This window comes from Homarus americanus, unplaced genomic scaffold (genome assembly GCF_018991925.1).
Source record: "Homarus americanus isolate GMGI-L3 unplaced genomic scaffold, GMGI_Hamer_2.0 scaffold2558, whole genome shotgun sequence".
Classification (NCBI taxonomy): domain Eukaryota; kingdom Metazoa; phylum Arthropoda; class Malacostraca; order Decapoda; family Nephropidae; genus Homarus; species Homarus americanus.
The window spans coordinates 341,386-369,125 of NW_024745671.1; the positions used below are offsets into that span (position 1 = coordinate 341,386).

At 39.4% G+C, this 27,740-nt stretch overlaps 1 protein-coding gene across 1 annotated transcript in view; it reads right to left on the minus strand.

The window, feature by feature from the left end:
- Window positions 1-382: 382 nt before the first annotated feature.
- LOC121878742 overlaps window positions 383-27,740 on the minus strand; it is a 30,350-nt gene continuing 2,992 nt past the window's right edge. The window contains 8 exon segments of the mRNA XM_042385100.1: window positions 383-1,954; window positions 2,918-3,059; window positions 3,362-3,429; window positions 3,431-3,470; window positions 5,457-5,539; window positions 5,541-5,560; window positions 16,173-16,283; window positions 19,920-20,577. Of these exon segments, the coding sequence (XP_042241034.1) occupies window positions 1,846-1,954; window positions 2,918-3,059; window positions 3,362-3,429; window positions 3,431-3,470; window positions 5,457-5,539; window positions 5,541-5,560; window positions 16,173-16,283; window positions 19,920-20,534 (1,188 nt within the window). The 5' untranslated portion in view covers window positions 20,535-20,577 and the 3' untranslated portion in view covers window positions 383-1,845.

Genomic DNA, 27,740 nt, shown 5'->3' on the forward strand with positions numbered 1-27,740 from the left:
AGGTTACATTTTACTTTACCGGGTAATGTGATAATGTAAGTTCGAGAATATTTCTTCATAGTCATCGCCCATACTTAAAACTTAACACGATCTGATTCTTTTCCGCTGATCAGAGAAAATAATTGGGATATTCATTTCAGTGAAGAGCTGAAGATTTTGCTAGTGGTGGAGGGAGGGTGCGTAACGGAGTTAGGACTATCGCCGTGACACTGAGGAAGGCCAACATCTTCTACACTTTACCGTGAGTCATAATATGGTAGTAACTGAAGGGATTTCTGTGTTTTGTATACACTTAAAGGGATTTGTCTACACCTCTCTATTCTTCTTTGGTTAGGTGTTTATTTAGTATTGTGAAAAACTGCCACAAATAAATAAATAAATAAATAAATAAATAAATTTTATTGCAAGTGACATTCAATACCTGAAAGCAAACTTCAGCTTATGTATTAAAATAAATCAAATCTCCTTGTTGCTGACTGTTGTTCAGTTGTCTTATCATCTGAATACGGTATCACAGTCTCTCAGTCATGGCTGGAGTTCTTTCAGGTATATCTTTCGTTCCACTGGTTATGCAACACAACTATTGAATTCAATTTTAACGTAGATAGTGACCAATTTTCCTTATAAATCCTTCATGCTGACAAAAATATTAAACTATATCGTTCAGTCAAGTTCAAAATTCCGACTGTGGTTGTATCTGCACTGAGCTTAAGCACAAAGTATGTACAAGGCTCTAGTGGTTTTATCTTCGCCCCAAGAAACGTGTTAGTCTTTTTTTTAGAACACTTCAGACTATTAGGTAATTGGGCACATTGATAGTGTCATAATTATCATTTACTGAAATAGAAGTTTCAGGTGGAGGTCAATATTTTCTCAATACGTCATCTGTTTTCATTTTCTTAATTCCCCTTTCCTTGGGGCTATGAGTTACGTGTATTGTAATCTTCATTAAACTGTTCTGTAAAACTAATTTTTTATAGTTTCTTGATGACGTTATTAGTTTAGTTTAATAGAAAAATTCCCTTCAGGTTAGTGTGGTTATGACATAAAAATATATATAATAGTAATATCGTGATGTTGATGCCTGGGATCATTTATACTGAGGGACGAGAGCTACAACACTCGCCACACTACAGGGATTGTCTTATTTCGGGTATGACGTCATTATTTTGCTTTCCCCGGGACAAATAAGCATCCTGTTTACCTAGGTTGGTGTCTTTTTGTCTTCACACTTGAGAAAAATCCGCAGTCGTGTACGAGAATTTTAGCAAAAGCCAAAATGTGCTGTTTCTTTGTTAAGTTCAGCCTTTACACTTTATTTACTTTAGCGTTTGAGGATCGTATTCACTGCTATTGAGTTAGTATAAGTTCATCCTGTCATATAACTTGTGTTTCGATAATTGAACACAGAGTATTACGCCTCTCAACACTTGAGATGCGCGCCTGAACACGTACAAATAACCATCGACACAAATACAAACAGCCATTCAGAATTTTTCAGTCATGACGTACTTGGAAGTGTGTTACAACCCTCCAGCCTAGCACAACAAAGCCTCCTCTTCTCCGGACCACATAACTCTTCACGACAACACTAACACCAATGTATCTCCATTTCACACGGAGGTACTGTAAGTAAGTAAGTCCATCTCGCCCGGATGTCAAAACTGGGCGTTCCAGACGGTATCATAACAGCCTTTCCAAACTGGAACTTGATTATGTCCCACACAGAAGCATTGGTAGTGGGCACTCCAAAAGACAAGGACTGAGAATGTCCCAAATTGGAGTTTTTGTCAGTGGACATCATGAAGAGGAGGTCGAGTGCTCGGGTTACCCCAAGCACGGCAGTTACCCCACGTTGCAGAGGCAGGCTTCAGTCTTGGCTTCCTGACGCACATAGTCTGCCACGTTGAACTTACGCTCGTTGGGATTGTTCGACTTCCTTGCCTTCAGCTCTCTGGGGAAGCTCACAATATAAACTTGGCAGGGAAAATCCAATGAAATAATTTGCAACAAACATAGACAAAAAATGCAAATATAGAAGCAACTGATTCTGTAACGTTTAATCACATCTAGTTGTAAATGGAAGTTTGAAGCAGCTAAAGTGATACTGTATAATAAAAAGTTGAGAAATATTGATAAAAGTTTTTTTTCATAATAGTTATATGCAAATGGTTGAAATTAATCGGAGGGGAATAGAGTGAAGTTAATCATTGGTTGCAGAATTAATCGCTTGATGTTTCTTTTGTTACTGATAGCACCTTACTTCTACAATAACTATTGTCAATAAAATCATCTACGCTCACTTACACCCCATCATCCCTGACCACATCCCCCATCCTCAAACACCCACTCCCACATCCCCCATCCTCAAACACCCACATCCCCCATCCTCAAACACCCACTACCACATCCCACATCCTCAAACACCCACTACCACATCCCCCATCCTCAAACACCCACTACCACACCCCCATCCTCAAACACCCACTACCACATCCCCCATCCTCAAACACCCACTACCACATCCCACATCCTCATCAGCACCCTTTATCACATCCCATATCAGCATTAACACACCCCTCCTGCTCCAAGAACTACACACCCTTAAAATAACACCAGGATCAAGTCTCTCTCTTCCCCACCGACACACACATCTCACCTCCCTCGCGTCATCTGAACCAGTCCCTTTGCTCTGACTTTATCTCCATCTTTACACTCACAACAACAGCCATACATGTTCTCTTAAGTTCTTACCAGCATCTTTTCTCTCTCTCTCTCACTTTCTTTACACCTCATCAACATACACTTTCCATACTCTTACTAACACCTTTCTTCTTCTCTCTCTACACACCTCATGCTCCCACACACTCTCTACACCCACCCTATCCGTCCACACTGTTACACCTCGTCAACTTACCTGGCGACAGCCATGAAGGCGGAGTCCACGTTGAGGCCGGTCTTGGCAGAGGTCTCCATAAAGGCTACGTTGTACTCCCTGGCCAGCCTCTCGCCGTCCTCCCGCCTCACTACCCGCTCCCCGCTCACCTCACACTTGTTGCCTGCAAGGTCAAGCCAGGTCACGGTCAAACTAGTTCAAGGCCTCTTCTTTCACCCCTTAACTTCATTCACCAATATTGCTCCTTTAGTCCTCTTCCTCAACAGTTCCTCACCCATCCTCTTCGGTTCCTCTGTTTTACCTCTCCTCCCATGGTTCACCCCGACGCGCGCGCACACACACACACACACACACACACTGACAACCAGTTTGACAATTATTCAGGTAATTTTGACAGATTGAATACTATTCTTTATTTACATTTAAGATGGATAATTGTTAGTCTTAACCACGTCTTGTACTAACCTATAAGCATAATAACCACGTCGTCCTGGGCGTACTCATGCACCTCGGCCAACCACGCCCGCGTGTTTGTAGCTGTTCTTGTTCATGACGTCGTAGAGGAGCAACAACGCTGAAGATGGTAATGATAATGAGGTAAATATTAAAGATCAATAAAGATGCTAGTTATAATAATAATAATAATAATTATAATGACCAAAACAGGGGATACGAACCCTATCACAGTCCGCACACTCAGATATTTAAAAACACAGCTCTCCTGCCGTCTACCTCTTTATCTACCCCTACTCAACCCTAACTACTGGCTATTTAACTGACATCTTTACACAGTATTGATCCAGAAGACTTGAAATACATTGTAATTTACTGCTCTTTCGTATTTCACAACGACGATTCCAGTTTCCATCGGGGTCAGGATTCACGACGATTATCTGATTTTTTTTATTGATTAATAGCGATTTTAGTAAATTTATAATCTTATCCACTGCTCTCCTTTATTTGTGTAGTTGTGTCTATATTGTTATTATTATTATTATTATTATTATTATTATTATTATTATTATTATTATTATTATTATTATTATTATTATTATTATTACACTAAAAAAAACAGTCTACTCTTCATTATTTCATCCACTACTCTACCCACAACTTCTATCATTCTATTTCCATCCACCATTCACCATGTTAGTCTCTAATAATATTCAATTTCATCACTTACTTAATAATGTTAAATACACCTCCATACCTAATGCGCCTCAGCAAAAAGTTCACTCATTCACATCCTCCGTAGTCAGTCAAACACGCACACACAGGTAAACAAACATCAATACAAGAAGAAAGGTGGATAAACAATTAGAGAGCTAAGTAGATTGACACACTGATAAGTAAAAAAAAGCCCAAAGAAGTAGATAGATAGAAAAAAATAACTATTATACTCCAAAGTTATTCCTTACACACACACACACATTATCTTAAGTACTAAAATAACAAATTGACAAGTGATACCGAACCACCGAACCCTCAAACCCTCGAACCTCTGGAGTTAACGAAACCGTTGATCTAAGTAATGAACCTTAATTTGTATAATTATTTATGGTATTTATATTATGGCTATTATGATCGATCCACATACGAGAAATTGTACAGAAATTTAGTTTGTCTTGGAGGATGTGAGTGTTGTAATGCAAAGGTATCGCCTCTTGTAAACAAAAGTGGATTACGATTTCCTGTCAAATTTTCTTTTTTTTAGTTTATATGTAACAAATGTTAATATTTTTCTCCAACACCTTCAGCTGATTGGTCTGGTTTCTGAGGCACGATGACACAAACACCTGTCACATCTGTCACGACCCGCCGGCCAGATGCTCACACTCTAGTCTGAACAGATGGCGGACTTACTTATTTATCAAACATCGAGTCACTTTCCTACTCGAAATGTCTGAAGGTGTTGTTGATGGTGGCTTCAATCACTATTTCTTTCACACAACTTTCGAGAATATCAACAGTATTATGTGAAGCGACGAGGTTCCTCTTTAAGGCTCTATTTAAAGTGTTTCCATTGGGCTTCCCCCTCCTGCGCTGCCCTGGTGTGAGGCTTCCACTGAGGGTTGTCTAAAGCTATGAGGAAGAGTCATACTCCTCTGGTGATGACACGATCCTGCGTGTCTGAGTCAGCTTTCACCCCCACTTCACTCTGCTTTTGTTTACATTTTCGAAAATTTTGCTCGGTTACTGCATCCTGCCAGTAAATTATTATAACAGGATGTACTTATCATCTTAGAATGTGTGATTACTAGAGTTCGTTAGAGATTATGGGGTGATTGTTTAAGCAATTCCGGTTATCCTTTCCTGTGCTATTTGATATCACACGATCCGCTAAGTATTTATTGACTAGATACATTTATGAGAATCGATCAATATTTTGTATATCTGCGTCACACACACACACACACACAATCAGGACTATACTACCAGCAAACCATTCACACAAACTACTAATACCACAACAACCTTACCATCTCCACACCAATATTCTCCACATCACCAACACGACCAGACCAACTTTAATACACTAACATCACCACACCTGACTTACCATGGGCGTCCCTGTAGTAAGCATGGGTGACGCTCCTAAACCTCTCCTGACCGGCTGTGTCCCATATCTGAAGCTTCACCTTCGTCCACAGTCACCACCTTATTCTGTAATGTGAGAGAAAGAGGGAGTCAGGATCAACGAGAGAGAGAGTCATGCTACAGGGGAGAGAACCATGTTGACAGGCAGGGAACTAGCTGATGGTCGAGTCAGGCCAACACGGGTGCCGCATATTTACTTGAGAATGGCGGGCCAGGTGGTGGGGAAGTGAGACCAACAAGGAGCCCACATGTTTACTTGAAAGGGTGTGAACCTCTACGTCCGGGAGGTGGCCAGGGGTCTTTTGTTGATATCTTGGCACAACCCCATAGCCGAATCTTCACGTGTCATTCACAAAGAAACAAAAAACATAATAAAAAAAAAGGAAAAATGGACAGTGTTTTTTTTTTCAGGACAAGTTTCTGCTACTCCGTCGTAATGTTTAGTTGGAGATGAATCAGGAAAATTCTTTACATCCTTATTATAACAATCATTGATAAAAATTTACATGGATTAGCTATACGCAGAAAAAAGTTTACAATACCAAGAATATACAAAGGAATAATATTTATACGGTGTTAATGAGACCTAAAGACCATTCACATTGTCTCTGATGAACAAAAAACAACAACATTTTATAATATCCACGATACACAAAACACCTGTAAACAGTATTAGTGAGGTAAAATATAACGGTACTACTTAAAATTTCTTCAGATAATCACTTCAGTAAGACGTGGATGAGAAGGCGTTGCGGTATTGACACTCACTCTCTGCCTCATATGCCCCACACACACACAATGTAACCCTTAGCACCATAGATAATAGATAAAGGTACAGAAAATATAACACTGTAAAAAATGTATCAATGTAGCTACAGGAAATATGGTATTAATGTAGAATTCCTCCTGTATTTAAGGGGCACTCTCAGTTACCCAGACTTGACCAGCATCTGATAACCTTGTTTATATCCAGCTTAGCTACAGTGGTGCCTGGACTGAGGAGAATTGTGTCACTTACAGCAATTCGTACACAGTCGTCATAAATTCCTACCTGGTAATAATATTTAGGCTTTATAGAATATCTGCAAGTGAATGAAATCAATATCCGTGTTGATCTGCAAATATTAAGAAAACTATTTTGATTATTAGAAGTTTGAAGAATTCATTGTATAGAAAGTATTCATTACACCAGATGAATCCACAAATGGAGAAAAAAAATAGTCATCGGAATTTATTTGATTAACATACAACTCAGTGTAATATTTCTTAAATGTTTTCCACGGTATAAAATTAACCTTACTTGTATGCATATTATCATGCCTTCAATAACACAATAAAAATGGCACACAGTCGAAGTATGTGCGTCACCCCCTGAGCCGTGACCTTACAACACGACAAAGTTAACGCTGACCTTTTACATAGTTACTATTATTACGTTCTGTGCTATTATTAACTTCCAACTCAAGGTTTATTTTAAAATTAACTCTCTTTTTGCGTCTAATTTGTGGAGTAAACTTGTCGAGTATGACGTAGCATTGTAATACATAGAGAACTTACACTCGCTGTGTTATAAAACCATATGGAGTTATGGCAGGGAAACTCCAGAAGAATTTCCCTACATATTGTTATTATCCTGGAAAAAATGTCCCCATGCATCTTGACACACCAAACTATGAATATATTTAGGAATGAAAATTGGTGATATTATTACATACACTATTTATTAATTTCGTAAAAAAATATAAATATAGGTTGTTTATCTTGTCTCTTAACGGGAAATAAGAGAAACTCGGTATAGCACAAGATAATTAAGTAAACCAGTGGTCCCAACCTGCTGTTTGTGAGACCCTCCTTGTTACACTAAATTTCCTAGTTTTCTATCATTTGGGTGACGCTTAATACAGCAAATTGATATAAACCCCTGCATTTAAAGTTCTATTTTTGAATTGGATTTTATTGAACTGGTGATTAGATACGTCACATTCTGGAACATTTAACAGCGGCCCCATTACACATATATATTTAGGTAGACCATTGTTTGTAGTTAACTCATTAAAACTTACCATAGATACGGTACAATACCCCTGCAAAGGAGACATAAAAACTTTCTTCATACTCTTAAAATATTATAAAATCCAACAGTTTTATAAGTCAACATGCGACCCGAGAGCTGGGTTGAAAATTGGCAATATATTGTAAATTAAGTGCTATAAAATCGCCTTTTTTACGTCAATATCAAGTAAAAATATAATAAAATTTATTAATTTTCATCAGTGAGAAAGAAAAAAAAATGTGAGGCAATTGTAGGGACGAGATAGTGTTGTGGGGCGGTGAGGTCCCCGTCACTCATTATTTGTCACGAGATCTTGTCCAGACGACGTGAGGACCCACAGGAAATTACTTACAATTTTAAGTGTACATTTACGTTGTGGGTTAATTGGCTAGATAAATATATCTCAATATTCTTGTACATGATAATTAAGTTAATGTATAATAAAAGAAATTCAGAGACAACATTTAAGTGAGAGTTAATTGACTAGTTTCTGTATAATACCATCAGTAAAGTATAAATAGTATGTAGGGTAATGGACAAGGTGAGGATGACGAGTCGTCCGGTCTTCCTGGTTTATTTCCTGACACCGGAGTCATCCAGCTGTTAACAGGGTGACAGCCACATCCTAAACATAACCCCGGCTTAAATGCCTTTTTTCCCTCTGACCAGCCTCGAACACATGGGGCAACCATTGTGTGTCTATGTTAATGTGTGTGTGTGTGTGTGTGTGTGTGTGTGTGTGTGTGTGTGTGTGTATATTTATGCAGGTGTGTAAGTGTACATGCACGTGTGCCATCACTTAACTCCAGGTGAGTGTCGGGCCTGCGTAAATAAGTCATTCGGCGACTCCCCTGTGGCAGAAAGGCTGGGTAAATCCAGACCTGGCGGGATTAAAGGGAGAGAGAGAGAGAGAGAGAGAGAGAAGAGAGAGAGAGATTCTTTCATCAAAAATTTAAAATCACCGGGAAACATAACACTATAGACGACCGACGCTGGAAAACCTACCTAAACACGCGATCATCTTATACTCTTCGATTATGGGATCGGTGAAAACCAACCCCACAAAACGGGAGAATTGGAAATCCTGACAAGACCAAACACCATATCAAGACCCCAGAGGATTCAGAGGGTATATACCAGGACGCTGCGGCTCAGCTCTCCTCCTTGATGTAGCGACGGAACACAATTTTGAGGTGGTATTTAATCGACCACGGAGGTGTATAAATACTTCACGCTGTGTTGCCCGCACTGAGATTCTAGTTGGCTGCATCATTATAATTTAAAGTCATTTATGATTTATCTCTTATATGGGATTTCTTTATAAACGAGTCTAGTTTTATATTTCACGAAATTTTATGAATAAAGTAATGTATTTCGGTGTGAGAGCCTCTCCGTTAACGTGGCAACCAGGGAGGTGAAGGGCGGAGGAGGAGATGGAGGAATATGCACTCTCCCATTACCACAGGGCACGAAAATCATTACCGTTTTCATTTCTTTCCTCCTCCCCATACCCCCTCCCCCAACCAAAAAATGTAGCTCAGAGGATTGGTGTCGTGCAGACCGTGTTGAGTTGACCTTTGACCCAGGATCTGCCTTCGATATTCCTTACCCCGTTACATGTTACCAATAGCTGATTAAATTCCTCTGGCAATGTTCTACCTCACCCCTCATGACCTTGACCTCTGACCTGTATCAATAGTTCCCACCACACAGTCATATGCTAGGAATTAAGGTACTGTAGTCTTCTTCGTAGTGAATGAATCCTGTAGAAGGTGTGTTTTATCCTTACTGTAGATTCTAACTACTCAATTTGACCTGTTTTTGTCGTAACAACTCAAGTCATTGTAATATTTGTTCCCCTACAATATTAACTTGAGTACGATGTTATCTTTCCATGAGAAATCGATTAATCATCCTGCAATTAAGAGTTCGGGTGTTATCTGAGCAATCACCATATTCATTTATGACCCCACTAATTATCCCTCACTTATACCTTCGACTTTAGTACTAAAGGTAAAAAAAAAAAGCGGGAAAAGTTCACACTTACGTTAAAGTTCCTCAGAAAGTTGAACTCATTATAAAGTTGGTTACGCTTAGATACGGTGTGTGTGTGTGTGTGTGTGAGGAGGGTTGTTCAGGCGTGCGAGGCTACCGTGTGGAGACCTTGGTGGTTAAAAAACCGTATTACTTCAGGTAGTTTCTCTATACGCAAGAAAAGCTTGAGTGATTGATGATTTGTCGATGCGGTTAGGTAAGGAAACATAAGTACTGGTCTTATATAGCCAGTCTACCCTTCACTCATATTCTGACGCGATGATCTAAAAAAAACACAAAAAAATATAAGAATCAAATATCAAAAGTTAGAAACGAAAAAAAAAACAAACTTTTATCATTTATTGAAGAGATTATAAAAAAACAAAAACAAATGAAAATGCTTCCAACAACTCATGGAATCGACAAATATTTTCCACAGTCAAGTAAATAAAGATCCAGAGACGAGTTTCTATATAATTAATGGAGGAGGCAAAATTTACCTTAGTCACCCTAATAATCGACATCCACTAATATTGGCTAGCCGTTTTCTGTAACTCAATATCTCTCGGGGATTTAAGTGTGCTAATATATTGACATTTTTCTCTCTTCTGCTCTATAGTATTTCTTCTCTCTCTCTCTCTCTCTCTTATCCTTTACCACTTATTTTATTTTATCTATCTACACTCTTTCTGCTATTCCCTCCTCCCCTTTCAATCTCCATTTCTTTCTTCCTCTAACATTCCCTCCTGCTTCTCCCCTTTCTCTCTCTCTCTCCTATTCTCCTCTTTCTGTCCCCTTTTCTCTTTCTATCTCTTCATCATTCCTTAACCTCTTCTCCCCTCTCTCCCTGCCTCTCTCTTTCTCCTTGAGTCTCTCTGGATTTCCCCATCTCGCCAAGAGTCTTCAAACCCTCAGCCTCCAGCGATCAGTTCCATAATCCGTCTTCCAGGAAGGTCTGACACAGAGGCTTTCACACACCACACACACACACACACACACACACACACACACACACACACACACGTACACACACACACACACACACACACACACACACACACACACACACACACACACACACACACACACACACACACACACACACTAACCACCAATCTTCTCTCTACCATCTCCCATTTCCATCCATCCATTCAGTCATCCATCCATCCATCCAGTCATCCATCCATTCATCCAGTCATCCATCCATTCATCCAGTCATCCATCCATTCATCCATCCATCCATCCATCCATCCAGTCATCCATCCATCCATCCATCCATCCAGTCATCCATCCATCCATCCATCCAGTCATCCATCCATCCATCCAGTCATCCATCCATCCATCCATCCATCCATCCAGTCATCCATCCATCCATCCATCCATCCATCCATCCATCCATCCATCCATCCATCCATCTATATTTCCTCTCAATAAAGTTTAATTTGTTAAGATCGAATAGTGTAAAATAATGAAAGATAAGAGAGACAACGAAAGATAAATATTGGAAAAGGAAATAAAGAATAATAATAATAATAATAATAATAATAATAATAATAAGTTGATAAGAGGCTTTTTCCAAGAGGCTTCGACGCAGTAATGGTTCGAGCTTTAAAAAGTGAGCCTTAGGTTTCAGTGAGAATAGATAAATGGATGGATGGATGGAGGAAATAAGAGATGGATAGATAGATAGATAGATAGATAGATAGATAGATAGATAGATAGATAGATAGATAGATAGATTACTGGTTCTGTTTATTGATCTTTCTCATAACGAATCAAAACGCCAAAGACAATGGGGCCCCAATCACAAAGCGGCGTCTTGGTCACTATTACATCTTGAGAGTCACCAATAACACACAATAAGTATTAATATTATCGTATACACCTTCCATCAAGTCTTACACACACACACACACACACACACACACACACACACACACACACACACACACACACACACACGGATCTTATAACACGCTAACCATAGACTCTCGTAACGAATGCAAAAGTTTTCGTATGAACTAATGGCAGTAAACATCGGCTGGGGGATACGGAGGGAGGAGTCCATTCAGTAGTCTATTCCTCGCTGCCAACCTTTATACAGCCCTCAATCATCTCTCCTCCAAGGCTGTTATAAAATGAGCGTGTAGCATATATATAAAACAGATCTGGGTCAAGCCTTGTAGGTTGATACGGTGGCCCAGTGGTCAGTCTTTCTCTCTCTCTCTCTCTCTCTCTCTCTCTCTCTCTCTCTCTCTCTCTCTCTCTCTAAAACTCTTTCTTTTTGCTCTTTATTTGTTTGTTTATTTATCAAGGACGAGGAGAAAGATGATGTGGGATAACTGTTTATTCTTTGCTGGAGAGATTCTTGCATCTATTGTACCCTCCCCACCTCCCAGCACACACACAGACACCCTCCACCTAAAAGAATTCAAACCTGTTTCAATTTCCACATGTAGATCCTCATGCCATCGCCTTTAAGATAAAGAGGTCAGGCTACTCTCTGAAACCCGCCATCTGTAACACTCCTCCGCTACCTTGAGAATACCTCCCCCCACCACCACCACCACCTGTAGCCTATCGACTACCTGTGAACACTCTCCCCCACCTATAGCGCCTCGACCTACTTGTAGAAGCCCACCACCTTTAAGGACGTAAAGTAATCGGTTTAGATTGAACTCAACTTGGCATATAGGCTCAGTGAATAAAAAAGTATCTCTCTTGCGTATTTTTTTCTCTAATGTATAAGAAAGTCACAAATCTATTTTCTTCTGTTCGTAACCTTCAAGAACTGGTATTATTGGTATTATTATTATTATTGATTTGATATTTTGATGATGGTAAATGTGAAGGATATTAATTTATGGACTGTATGGTGGAATATATTAATAATGCATCCTTTGAGGTCTAGGCGAGATGCATGCGGGAAATAACATAGCAGTATCAGTTATGAGTGAGGTACATCAGTTAACATTAATTAAAGTCTATTATGCAATATGGAGTGTAATATAGCTCAGTGAAGTCCAGGGAACAAGTACCATTAATTATGTGATATATGAGGCAATTGTCATTAGTCTGAGCGTGATATTTGAAACATCGAGTATTATTAATTAAAAAAAAAAAAAGTTTACCTCATCATGGAAGTATTTTGTGTGGATTATGTATACTCGGGGGGGAAAAAAAGTTCACTCCCCGTGGTGAAAATGAGTCACGGGAATGAGTCACCGAACTGACTTACCCTGACTCATTTGGGATCGACGCCGCTTCATTTTTGGAGGGACATGAACTTTTGATCCCGACTGTACCGTGAGAAAATGTTATAAAGTTTCATTGTACAGCACTTATATGCGCCAGTAATTAAAGATAAACAGAATAAAAGTAAAAAAAAAAATAGTACTATTTTGTAGTAGACGTGTGTGTACAGTATTACGTTAAGTGACAGATATTCATGAGTACATTACATAATATCAAAAATTTATTACATTAGGTGAAGTCTGTATTGAGTCTGATTGTCGACACCTTGAGAGCTTAAAAAGGACGATAATTTAAAGTAGAAAAATTAGGCAACTTCCACGTGATGTTTACAATAATAATAATAATAATAATAATAATAATAATAATAATAATAATAATAATAATAATAATAATAATAATAATAATAATAATAATAATAATAATAATAATAATAACAAACTTTATCTCAGAATAAAAATCCATTAAAACCTACCATTAAAAAAGCTTAAAAGTGTGGGCTAAGCTAGAGGTGGGTTAAGCTTGACGGCGACTTGAATCAATTATGTCTTAAGGGTAAGTAAGCTGGTTCAGAAAGGTTGAAATTGATCCCCGAGTTGAGTTTGATGGGTAAAAGAGATGATATATTGAAGTAGACAGACAGACAGACAGACAGACAGATAGACAGATAGATAGATAGATAGATAGACCATAAGATGAATAGACAGATGAAGTGACAGGTGAGGACAGGTAGACAGGTAGACAGTTAAGAGGCGACATATAGAATCAGAGGAGGTAATACCGTAGATTTGTTTTGTGTTGTGAGGCCAATGACAACCCTGTCTTACCTCTCACCTCATACCCCTCACCCCCACCCCCACCCCACCCCTCACCCCACACCCTCACCTCTCACACCTCACCCCCTACACCTCACCTCACACCCTCACCTCCCATCCTCACCTCTACACCCTCACCTCACACCCCACCTCTCACACCTCACCTCTCACACCCTCATTTCACAACCTCACTTCCTCCTCCTTCATTACACCTCCACCATCTCTCTAGTCTTCCATCAATCTTTCCTCACCTCCCTATCCTCTCTACCCTCCCTCCTACCCCACCCTCCCACCCTCCTACCCTCCCCTCCTACCCCCACCTCCTCCCATCTCTGCTCCGCCTCTCCCTGTGACCACACACATTTTCATTAGTTAATTAAGTTACTTGATAATTGTGAAGATCTCATCGTGAAGCGAAGAGGTGAAGTCTTATGTATGTTAACAAAAAACAGCAACAATACTCGGTCTCTCTGTCTCTGTCTCTGTCTCTCTCTTTGTATTTCTGTCTCTCTGTCTCTCTGTCTGTCTGTCTGTTTGTCTCTCAGCTCCTCGGTGAAGCTGTGTACATACAGTGGCTTACGAGCTGATAGGACGGGGATAAGGAGCTCATGAGATTAATACACTTTGCTATGTACTTAATCAGTGCTTAGTATGGTTCACTAGGAAGGTGCGCTCATCATCCTAGGCATGAGAAAGAGAGAGAGAGAGAGAGAGAGAGAGAGAGAGAGAGAGAGAGAGAGAGAGAGAGAGAGAGAGAGAGAGAGAGAGAGAGAGAGAGAGAGAGAGAGTGAGAGAGAGAGAATGTTCGCGAGGTCAGAGATGTTCACAAGATTATAGTCACCAACCTAAGCAAGTTGAGCAGAAAGTTATGTTCACCACACCACAGGTAGTTCAGTGTGAATATATGTTCAATTAGCCCCGGAAATGTTCAATGGAAAGGAGTTTTCTTTGGCCAAGAAATGTTCAACAGCTTAAAGAAGTTCGCAAGTTCAAAAAAATCCTGAAGAAGACAGAGTAGTTTAATAAATGTTACCATAATATATGTACCCCCGTATATCTTCATGTAGTGGTACCCCTGTTAGCATGATATATATACCCCCGTATACCTTCATGTAGTGGTACCCCTGTTAGCATGATATATATACCCCAGTACCTCTAAGTAACAGTAGTATCGTTGCTAACTTGATTTACTGCATCTTATACTTCCAGGTTATGGTGGCAGCCCTCCTATTGTAATGAATGTACCGCACTTTTTTAAGAGGTAAATTGTAACCCGTACCTAGTGAAGCCTTCCAATCATTGATGGTCTCCCTAAGATGGTTTCTAACCCTGTGACAATCGGTGAATGAGAAAACTGATGACCCTATCGTTCTTTTCGTGTGCAGTCGACATTGACGGATGAACGACCCCAGTGAGAACAAAGGTCAGGAGAGAGAGAGAGAGAGAGAGAGAGAGAGAGAGAGAGAGAGAGAGAGAGAGAGAGAGAGAGAGAGAGAGAGAGAGAGAGAGAGACACCACTAAGGTCATCACATCATTAGGTATTGATAGAGAGACACCTCTATGTGTAATTACCTCCCCAACGACTTTAACATGTTATCCAGTGCCCCTTCTATCACTCAGATAAGTTAATAGACACTCTACCTCCAAAACAGTGTATAATAGCCTTATAAATCCTATTATCCATCTTTATATCGATTTCAATCCTATTTTCTCAACTCGTCACTCTCTTGTTTTCAAATTTTCTCAGACACTCCCGGTTCTTATAACTTAACCATTCATCTCTATACCAACTCTAATATTTAATCTTCTCATCAGAATATCAAGCCTCACATGACACACGAGAATAGTAAAATAGTAATAATTAATTTTAAATCACGTAATGGAAAAATAAAATCCATACGAGATTAAAACACAACAATAAAAACATGGAAAAATAAAATCCATACGAGATTAAAACACAACAATAAAAACATAAAAAAAAGATAAATAACCCCAAAGAAAACATTTAGAAGAACGTGATTTATTTCATATTAAACACAACACAACATAATACGATGATGGCACCAAATCAACTCAAAGGTCGTGCCATTTTGTTATCCATGTTATTGCTTCCTCTGTGTGCCTGTGTGTGTATATGCATATTTCTGAGTGTTTCTGTGTCTATTTGTGCGAATTTGTGTATTTCTGTGTGTGTGTTTCTGGGTGTTTCTGTGCGTATTTGTGTGTGTGTTTCTACGTGTCTGACAGTTTCTTGTTTCGTGTCGGCAAATCTTTCGTTGCAATGTTTCGATCTGATATGAGAGCTGTTGGCGGTGACAGGGGGCAAAAGGGAAGGGGAAGGAAGGAAGATTGAGGCAGATAGGGAAGAGGAGGAAGAATAGGAAGAAGAGGAAGAGAGGAAAGATGAAGTAGTAGTAGTAGTAGTAGTAGTAGTAGTAGTAGTAGTAGTAGTAGTAGTCGTAGTAATAGTATGAGTATGAGTAGAAGAAGAAGAGGAAGGGGAAGAGGAAGATATAAGCTGTACCCGGAAGTCTATGCCGACAGTAGAGATGAAGGAGCCGCTGAGGAAGGTGCCATCCTTAAACCTTGTCAGGATACAGGTCTTGCCCACACACGAGTCGCCGATCAGCATCACCTGTAGTAGACGCAGAAGAAGGAAGGGTTTAATTAAGGCAGGTGTTCAGGGTCGTGGTTATTATATAGTGAAGATATACAGTACAGGTAATATAGGTGTGTAATAACTCTGACACACATACATACATACATACATACATACGTACATACATACATACATACGCACATACATACATACGTACATGCATACATACATACGAACATACACTAAACATTTCTTAACTAGCTAAAAATGATGAAAAATCCCCCCCCCCCACACACACACGCACACGCACACACACTCACACACACACAAAGCAAACACAACACAGTCTCTCATAAAACGGCCACACATCCTCACCAACTGGGGTCACACTTAACTCCCCTTCCTTAACTGAGGTCAAAGTTAACTACTCTTCATTAAATGGGGTCACACTTATCTGCCCTTCCTTAACTGGGGTCACACTTAACTACTCTTCCTTAACTGGGGTCACACTTAGCTCCTCTTCATTAACTGGGGTCACACTTATATATCCTTCCTTAACTGGGGTCACCCTTAGCTCCTCGTTAACTGGGTTCATTGAGGACTGAGTTAATCACACTAAAGCCAGGGATGAGTTAAGTGTAATCTCGTCACCTCAGACTTGCTCAAGGGCCGTCACTCCAAGACAATTCATTTCACGGATCCTTGACTTCTGGGTCATCGTGTGTGTGTGTGTATGTGTGTGTGTGTGTGTGTGTGTGTGTGTGGAATACTATAGTGTGTGTGCGTATGATGAAGCAATGTATAGTTGTGTAGTGTATATACGTGTAAAAGTTACAATGTATATATATATTTATGATCTCTTTAGGTCTATACTTTTACGTAAAATTCCCCAAATTCCCTTAAAAAAAAAATCTCTTACGTCAATTTCTTCCTCTTGTAACTAAAGCCGTAACTCTCCACACCTCAAAATGGCACCAAAGCTACACTGAGACTCTAGTATAGCTTTGATACCGCCCTCTTATCACAGAGCAGGGAATATAATTAACGTAGAGACAATGGGAATTAAGACGCCAGGCTGTTTGTTCGCTTGACGTGATAAACTGTCGTGGGAGTTGAATATTACCCTGAGTGACTGTTTGTCTTGTCTGTTATATACGTCTGGCTGTCTGTATGAAGGCATTTGGGTGTGTGTGTGTGTGTGTGTGTGTCTGTGTGTGTGTGTGTGTGTGTGTGTGTGTCATTATATATAACTGTTTACATGACTGTCTGTATCTCTGCTCAACGACGTGCCTGTCAACCTCGGCTTCATCTAACTGTCAGTGTGTTTGTTGAACTGTTAGCGTGATTCTGTCCATGGCTGACTTAATGAATTCATCCAATCACTCTGAATTTAAAGAGTCAGTCGCTGCCAATCATTCAGAACTTTGACAATCACATCTAATCACATACAAGTTATAATTCAATGCTATTAAAAATAAATAAACACAAAAGACTGTTAAAAACTTTTAGATTTTCTATATACAAAAATAAAATTCTCTCTTTCTTTCCTTATATAAAAAAAAGAAAAAATACAAAGCTATTATTTATCCATATTTTTTTTTCGACATAAAACAATAATTATTTAGTTTTAACCTTTGTTAGATATTAAGAAATGAATTAATTTATTTAGGAATTTTATTATTATTATTATTATTATTATTATTATTATTATTATTATTATTATTATTATTATTATTATTATTATTATTATTATTATTATTATTATTATTATTATTATTATTAGAATTATTATTACCTAAAATCTCATAGTGCAAATAGGAAAGATTACCACATAGTAAGCTAAGACATCGTATAAAAAGATAAAACATTGCATAGTAAGCTAAACACAACCTCTAGTAAGCTTGAAAATCACGCAGACAGATAAAACATCACACAACACCACATAAAGCACTCAATACCCTACATGTGCAACTTAAACGCCACACAGTAAGATGGAACACCACATGGAAAGCGAGAACATCACATGGTGAGAGCTAAAACCACATAGAAAGCTATACAACATAGTGTAAGCTAACGAATCACATATCACAGTTATTGCCAGTAAGCTAAAATATCACTTAACAGACTAATACATAACATGATAACTTAAAAATCACATAATTAGTTCAAATATCACATAAGCAGCGAAAACATCACAAAAGCTGCTAAAACATCACATTAATCAGCTAAAAAATCACATTAATCAGGTAAAACATCACATAATCAGCTAAAATATCACATAAGCAGCTAAAACATCACAGAAGCTGCTAAAACATCACATAAGCTGCTAAAACATTACATAATCAGCTAAAACATCACATTAATCAGCTAAAACATCACATTAATCAGCTAAACATCACACAATTAGCTAAAATATCATATTAATCCTCTAAAACATCACATTAATCAGCTAAAACATCACATAAGCTGCTAAAACTTCACATAAGCTGCTAAAACATCACATTAAAAGCTAACACAATACTGTTTATGAGTAAATTAGTACAATACTTTAAGCTAAATGACTGATCTTGAATTTCAGATGTTATGAATATTTTAGTATTGGAAGTAGCGTTGTGCACCTAACGTTATGTGCGGCTTATCGCCAGAACCTACTTAGACACCACATACTGGGAATCATACTCAGGTCCCAGATGTGTGTGGTTTTCGATTTCTCCTCCTCACCGCCCAGCCCGGGACTCCTATTCTATCTCGTAAACTCAATCCATCACTTTGACAAGATTGGACGTAATCTCGGAATTTAATTAAGTCGTGAAGTATCAGTAAAAATTATCTTAACTTTGATAACGGCAAGAAGAATTTCCATTTAATTGTTTTATTTTATCTTATTTTTGTATATTTGGACAAACTAATTGGGTGAGTGAATGTTTTTATTTGAAAGGTTGTTTTTAGAGGTTCACTTGTGTCACGAAACTGTTTTGGAGTTTAGTGAGTTTTAGAAGTTAATTGTGTGTGTGTGTGTGTGTGTGTGTGTGTGTGTGTGTGAGAGAGACACCAGTTTGATATGACATGAGGAATGTACAAGTGACTTAATATCAGACTTTGATTAAATCGTTATTGAGTGTTTAATGGCGGTATATATCTACCTCAAGTCCACCATATACCGCAGGGCAAAATAATAGAGAGAGAGAGAGAGAGAGAGAGAGAGAGAGAGAGAGAGAGAGAGAGAGAGAGAGCATGTTAGGTTTCTTTGAAGCTACGCACGACTTCGCTTCATGATATCTGAGCTTCCCAATTATCCAAACAATTTTATTAACTTATGAAGATATGATCATCAATTGTTCTCACTGTGTGTTGTAGCTCAGCGGAAAGATGTAACAAGGTGAGACACTCAGGTTACATCCTTCCCTTAACGTAAAGGTTTTGTTTTTACTCATCTGTGGAGTAAACAGTGCAGTACAAAATAACAAAACAAAGCATCACGGCTTATCTTCTACTGTTTATTTCCAGTCTTACAGTACACGTTCTCTGGGCACAGTAGATTAACAAGAGAGGAAAACTAGGTTAATAACTTTTCTTAAATTGTGCAAAGTTAGGTCTCAGTGAACGTATTTTAAGTAAGACTGGAAACTGTGGGTTGCAGTGTATCAACTAGAGAAGGTGAAGAACACTCACCTTGAAAGTGTGGTCACAGGTCTCGAATTGGGAGACTCTACGGATGCTGTGTCGTCGCCAGTCGCCTTCCTCGTTGCGGAACTGCACATAGGCTCCGTTGTTCCTCGGTGTCCTCCTCTCCGCGACCGCCTTCTGGGACTCTGGATCTTTCCCGCCCAGAGAACGAACCCTCGCTAGACCGCTTACCAGACTCCTTCTGAAGGTGACGGAGTTAAAGCCTTCTTCTTGCTTGTCTTGTTTCGTCTCTCCTTCATCTTCTACTTCTTCGTGAATCTTCAGTCGTGGAGGTTTCTTTGGACCATGTCGATAATTAAAATAGGAGACGTCGCTGGTTGCGTCACGGCCATTTTTCTCCGGGAGGTCGAAAATGACAGAATTTCTCTTTGGTTGATACTCTTTTTTCTCTTCTCGGAGGGACTTGGCTCTTCTGAGGTCAACTCTACGGGGGATATCTGAGTCCGAGTTGATGGTAATGACGCCATTCTGGGAAGTCATCTGCGGCCGCACTACCCGAGTATTGTTACGCCTCAGTTCGTAATCCGAGTAGCTGTAGCGGCGGTCGTCTGTGTGGCCATTGCCGCCGCCGGAATGAGGCAAGTTGGTCTCTACGCTCATGCCGCCGCCAGAGATATAAGGCTACAGGGAACTGTGGGAGGCGCTGAGGAAGGAGCGAAAAACTAGACGATAAGAAACGATAAGGAACGAATCGAGAAGCTTCGTAATAATATGAGTGAAAGTCTGGTAAGAGGAGTAAGGGAAAAGGGATAAGTGGTAAGGGACTGGCGAGTATTGATAACAAAGATAAATTTAAGAAAGTGGAAGTAGATTTATATGATGAAGAATGAAGAGTAAGAAAAAATCTTTCTGGTGTCTTCCACTATATATTTTATCACGCATTTCTCTCACCAATAAACTATACTTCTGATCAACACTCAGACCAGCACAAGATCCAACACTGTAAACACTAGTTCCTTTCTCCGTCCACCACAAAGACAACAACACAACTACACTCATTCTATTTCCGTCAACTGGTGATTGCAGAGAAGAAAATATCAAACAAACTTTGTATTTATTTCATCGTTAAGTTCCGCAAACACTTAAGCAAATGTTTTCGACGAGTTTTTTCTCCAGTAATGTTTCCTGAGATCTCGTGGTGTCAGTGCAAGCGAGTACCTCATGTTGGCACTAGATGAATGTGGCGCTTGTGGTAGAGATGGTGATAGTAGAGGTGGTGATGGTGAAGGTGGTGGAGGTAGTGATGGTGGTGGTAATAGTGAGGAGGTGGTGAAGGAGGCGGTGAAGGTGGTGGTGATGGTATAGTGTAAGTGACCCCCCCCCAAACGGAAATCTCCTAAGCGAGTATTTTGTTTACCCTGTTGTTCTTATTGGTGTTGCGTCACACACACACACACACACACACACACACACACACACACACACACACACACACACACACACACACACACACACACACACACACACAGCCGGCTCCTCCAACTCCTGCCATCAATCACTCACAGATCACAACAAGAATGAATTTTCCAGCAGAATTTTCACTAAGTAATATACGTCAAGTACAAATCCTACACAAATTCGATCACTTTCCCATCACTTCCCCTTCACTTTCCGACCAGTCTCACCAATTATCACTTTCACCCTCTGAATATGTAGCTACAATAATATTAATGCATTAAATTTAGTTAAACGTGTGAACAAACTTATGCATTGATATGTTAAATTAAAGTAGGTTAAAACAGACCCACACCTTGATCCCTCCCACGTCACACATGCATTACGGATTAAATACACGTGTTAAGGAGGAATTGTAAAGCTTGGTGATAAAGAGAAATAGAGAGAGAGAGAGAGAGAGAGAGAGAGAGAGAGAGAGAGAGAGAGAGAGAGAGAGAGAGAGAGAGAGAGAGAGAGAGAGAGAGAGAGAGAGAGAGAGAGAGAGAGAGAGAGAGAGAGAGAGAGAGAGAGAGAATTGCAAGATACGTCACGTCAGATGAAATTAGGTTAATTTTACGGAATATAAGACTTCTCATAACACACACACACACATTTGTACATATAAATGCCCTTGGCGCTTTTATTGCAAGTGAGAGTGTATGTTACAGGGGAATTTATGGCAAGTTACAGGAGTTAGTTATGTGAGTTACAGGGAAGTTACAGGTAGGTAAGAGAGGTATAATGAAGGTGGGTACAGGTGCTCTCTCAGACACTTGTGGACACGTGCAGGTGTTAGTCTGACTAGGTCTCTCTCTCTCTCTCTCTCTCTCTCTTACTGATACACACTGTACATACATACATACATACATACATACATACATACATACATACATCTAAGGCAGACAGTTACGCACCAGCCATATATTCATTGCCGTTTTCCAAGGGTCACTGCCACTGGTGTCGTAAACGAGTGACAATGCTGGCAGAAGCTTGATGGACGCTCCAACTTGGCTTTTTATTTATTTTTTTACCTCATACGATATTGATTTCTCTTGCTGGCGATGAGTACAATGATGCGGGTCTTCGATATGTCCTGTCAGGGTAGTTGAGTTTCTCTCCGCCTATATCACTGGTATCAAGGTTAACTAGTGTTGTTTCATTACATCATGACCGTATGGGAAGGAATGCCGGGCGTACACACACACACACACACATACATACACACACATACATACACACACATACACACACACACACATACATACACACACATACACACACACACACATGCACATACACACACATACACACACACACACACACACACACACACACACACACACACATACACATACACACACACACACACACACACACATACACTCACACACATACATACATACATACACACACACACACACACACACACACTCAACACTTTGTAATCCTCAGGTCCACCTTGTGTTGATGTTATGTTTGTTGAATGTTGCTCAGTCTTACCACACACAGACAGCCACTAACTACCATCACAGCCATTATACCACCTCTATGACCACAATCATTTCCCACCACTGAGCACCATAACCATCAGCACCATACACCACCAATCATTACTTCTATCCCCTCACCATCACAAACACCACAGTCACAACCACTACCTACTACCTACTACATCACACCACACATCTCTACCACAATATTATATAAACCTTTCCTCAACCCCATCTACCATCATTCCCTCCTTTTCAAACCCCACCATCATCACAACCACCACCACCACCACCACCACCACCACCACCACCATCACCACACCATCAACACAACGCACCAACATCATCATAACAAAGGAGTGGCAGGGAGGCGAGCATCACCCTTCAAGTCTTCAACAATACCGCCATCTACATATGAATCCCCCCCCCCCTAGATCAAGGTTACTCAGGATGTCATCTACTGTAAGGCCTCTAACTTCTTCTAAACTAGACAGATTTCAGTTACGTGTTAAGAAAATCAGAATGAGGTGATATTTTTATGATGTTGGTAGTATATGGTAATGAATGTCTCTGTACTTTAGAATCTAATCCTGTTTAAACTTTTGAAATACGAGTTGGATTCTAAGTTAGTTTGATCAGAACCTTCTTGCCGAGGCAGTAAGAACTAAACAAATCTTATCACCACAGAACATGACAAGGGAGCATTACCCTGAGGAACAATTTCATGATACCCGATTATATTAAGAGGGATCTGATGCATTAACTAAATCCCACTGCAACAGATTCTTCGCTCTCTTACCGAAATATTTTAATGTTGTTTATGTCTGGGTGAAATAAATCGTGAACATTGTGGAATGAAAATGATGGTAACTTTGTTTTTTTTTTCGTTCGGATCTGAGAAACGATGTGAGTTACGATATTTTCTAATATTAAGAATCTTAGGCCTATGTATACTTTCTGTTACAGGTGTGTGTGTGTGTGTGTGTGTGTGTGTGTGTGTGTGTGTGTGTGTGTGTGTGTGTGCAGCATATGAATCTAAATACACACCAGCATACATATAAATTTTCATATCAATTGAAGTATTCATGATTGTTTATGTATACTGAATGTGTATATATATATTAACATAAATATATATATCTAACCTCAATAAGCACCAGCGCTCCTCTGCTAAACTATCGGTTCATTCAGAAGTGTCATAGAAGCAGTATATAATGTATACCTGTATGGATGTAAATTGAGAAGTGGGTGGCCTTGAGCTTTCACACAGGTAAGCAAAGGTGTTCACAGGTGTCGAGTCTGAATTCATCTTTACATTATCCTGAAGTTGACTATCTATAACCTTATCAACCCCTCCCAACCCCCTTCAATTCCTCCCAATCCCACTCAACTCCTTTCAACCCCCTTCAATTCCTCCCAATCACCTCCAATCTCTTTCAATCCTCTTCAATTCTTCCGAATCCTTTTCAACCCCTCCCAATCGCTTTCAGTTCCTTCCAACCCTCTTTAACCCCCATAAATATCTTAATATTACCCATTCTGCCTCATTTTCAACCCCTCAACCTCAAACTCTCGTGCTCATCTCCTGAACCTCATCCTCATCCCCTGAACGGCATCCTCAATCCTTCAACCTCTTCCTCAACCCTTTAACGACATCCTCAACCCCTCAACCTTATCCTCATCCCCTCAACGCCATCCTCAATCCTTCAACCTCTTCCTCAACCCTTTAACGCCATCCTCAACCCCTCAACCTTATCATCAACCTCTCATTCGTCATCTTCCGTCTTGCTTTCGTGTTTTCTCATAGCAACAAAAATTTATATAACTTTTCATAATTTTTTTTTTCGTCAGCTCTGAAAAATCTCTCATATGACCGATATTTCAATCTTTTTGCATCTTCATTTTTAATTAGTAGGAAGGACGTCTGGTTAATAATGTTAATTAACTGATAAAAGAACGTTATTATTGAATGGAGTATTAATTTTCACGTACGAATATTAAAACCTTCACATTTTATTTTCATGTACTGTACTCGTAATCTTCAGTGAAATTTGTTATGTTGGTAAAAGCTCTTTGATAACGGACAGAAGATGATATGAAAGAAGTCAAATTTATTGTTGCTTTAGGATGTCGTATTTCTGTATAAATTTCACTAAAATGAGAAATAAAATCCCCAAAACGACTCATTAAATTAATTTCCGTAGATTAACAATATATGTACTTTATTACTATACTGAAATACTTAAAACATGGAATACACTCAACGCTTATGTACTTTTAGACTTAAATAAGATTTTAATATCAGTAAAAAAAAAAATACAGTTTTGATTACGAAAAAAGAATAGCGAAAATTATATTCATCTGAGTGTAAACCCGACCCATATCTGTCTTAACGATTACTACAATTATTCCTTAACTAACAGCACTAACTAGACGTACCAAACATCATTAAAACCGCCCAAATAGCTCAATTATCTCTGAATAATACAGTTTGACAAAGACACACACACACACAGAACAATAGGAACAGAACAGCATTTAAATCCAATATAGTAACGAGTTCTTTATTTTCAACCAGGAACAGAGAGGAAGCTTCAGATGGCACAACACAACACATGATGGACAGTGTTGGTGGTGAGTGTTGCGTTGCCATTTCAAGTCCATAATAACTCTTGACAATTAATAACATGAAGTAAGTATGTATGGAAGGTTGTACACATGAAGTAAGTATGTATGGAAGGATGTATACATGAAGTAAGTATCTATGGAAGGATGTATACATGAAGTAAGTATGTATGGAAGGATGTATACATGAAGTAAGTATGTATGGAAGGATGTATACATGAAGTAAGTATGTATGGAAGGATGTATACATGAAGTAAGTATGTATGGAAGGATGTATACATGAAGTAAGTATGTATGGAAGGATGTAAACAGTAATCTCATGTATGAAAGCATATTAGTATACAAACACATTATATATATACAGTATGTGCACAAGCCCGTACTGTGCACACTTACACACTTACACACTTACACATGCGGGCACTTAAGAGGTAGTTATTATGTACTTACACACTCACACTTGTTCGTCCTCACATATAACCTACATATATCCATAAACATAGAAACGTACATATACAAATACATACATACATACACAGACACTATCTTACATAAATACATACACTCAAGTACAGATCCGACAGACAGACAGACAGACAGATGCAGACAGACAGACAGACAGACAGACAGACAGACAGACACTCATATGTTCCTGACACCTGACACGAGTTACGTAAATATCCATTCTTAATTAATTCCTAAACCAATTTCATTACATAATTTTCAGGTGATGTCAACACTCATCTGCGTTACCATAGCAACTGTATCTCACTAAAAACAAATTACAATAAAAAGCTAAAAATAACAAATAAACTTTAACTAATTATATACAAATTACAATAACTGATCCATAATTATCTGCGGTGATTATTATTTTGTTTAGATATTTTTTCATTTCATATAATTAATTAGATTTGTTATTTAATTTGCTACGACACCAACTTGTTATTTCTGTCTGTCTAAATCTAAGAATTGACTCGAATTTGCTTTACGGATGGAAGGTTAGCTGCGTATGAGGATGGGAAGTTAGCTGCGTATGGGGATGGAAAGTTAGCTGTGTATGAATATGTCAAGTTAGCTTTGGGTAATGACGTGAACTTGGCTGTGTATGAAGACATGAGTATGATATGACTCGACTGACTAAGGTGTGTGTGTGTGTGTGAGGAGGAGGAGGAACGGGAGGAACAGGAGGAACGGGATGAACAGGAGGAACAGGTGGAACGGGAGGAACAGGAGGAGAAACAGGAGAAGGGATTATACCTACCATGATTATTCTCTATGTTATTATTTACTTTTATTTTCCGTCTCTAACACACACTTTCAACTCTTTCCATATTATACAATGTTATTCGTCAGTTGTCTCTCTCTATCTCACTTATAGAATGACGTCAGGTAGGGAGACGATATCCTCACTTCTCATTCTCTTCTGCAGTTTCATTTCTCTTCAGGGTTACGTGTTGTTTTGTAAGCGCTCACAACAACGCCTCGTTCTCCCAAACACCATATACTCTTAAGACTCTCAGTCAGTCCTTCACTTGTCATCCGTACTAAAGCTCTAACACATCTCTATAACTCCCTCACCTCCCAGCAACCTCACCTCTCAGCTACCTCACCTCCCAGCAACCTCACCTCCCAGCTACCTCACTTCTCAGCAACCTCACCTCCCAGCTACCTCACCTCCCAGCTACCTCACCTCCCAGCAACCTCACCTCCCAGCAACCTCACCTCCCAGCAACCTCACCTCCCAGCAACCTCACCTCCCAGCAACCTCACCTCCCAGCAACCTCACCTCCCAGCTACCTCACCTCCCAGCTACCTCACCTCCCAGCAACCTCACCTCCCACCAACTTCACCTCCTACCATACCTAAAGAAGATATTCCCGTATCCACTCCCTACGTGCCCTTCAGTAGATCTCATGGTATTATTACAATCCCTCCCGACTGTCAACTGGTCACGAGAAGACATCAACATAAGCATCTTTTCATCTTCTTTGTCCTCGTCTTCAAACACACTCTTGGGCAACTAAATCCATCACTTAATTTTCGTCTATCATCTATTGTCTTCTCTTCATTTTATGTTTACGGAATAACATCGACAATAATTGGGTTCGATTCTCCTGTCAAATTGATGTGTGCGGTATACTCGGTATTAAGTGGAACCAGGATGTAAATCGAGTCGTGACCCGTGTTCCGGAGATAATGGTTAGTCAGTACGGCGAGTGAATTGTCTGGTTTTCCTGGATTCTCTCTTGACAGT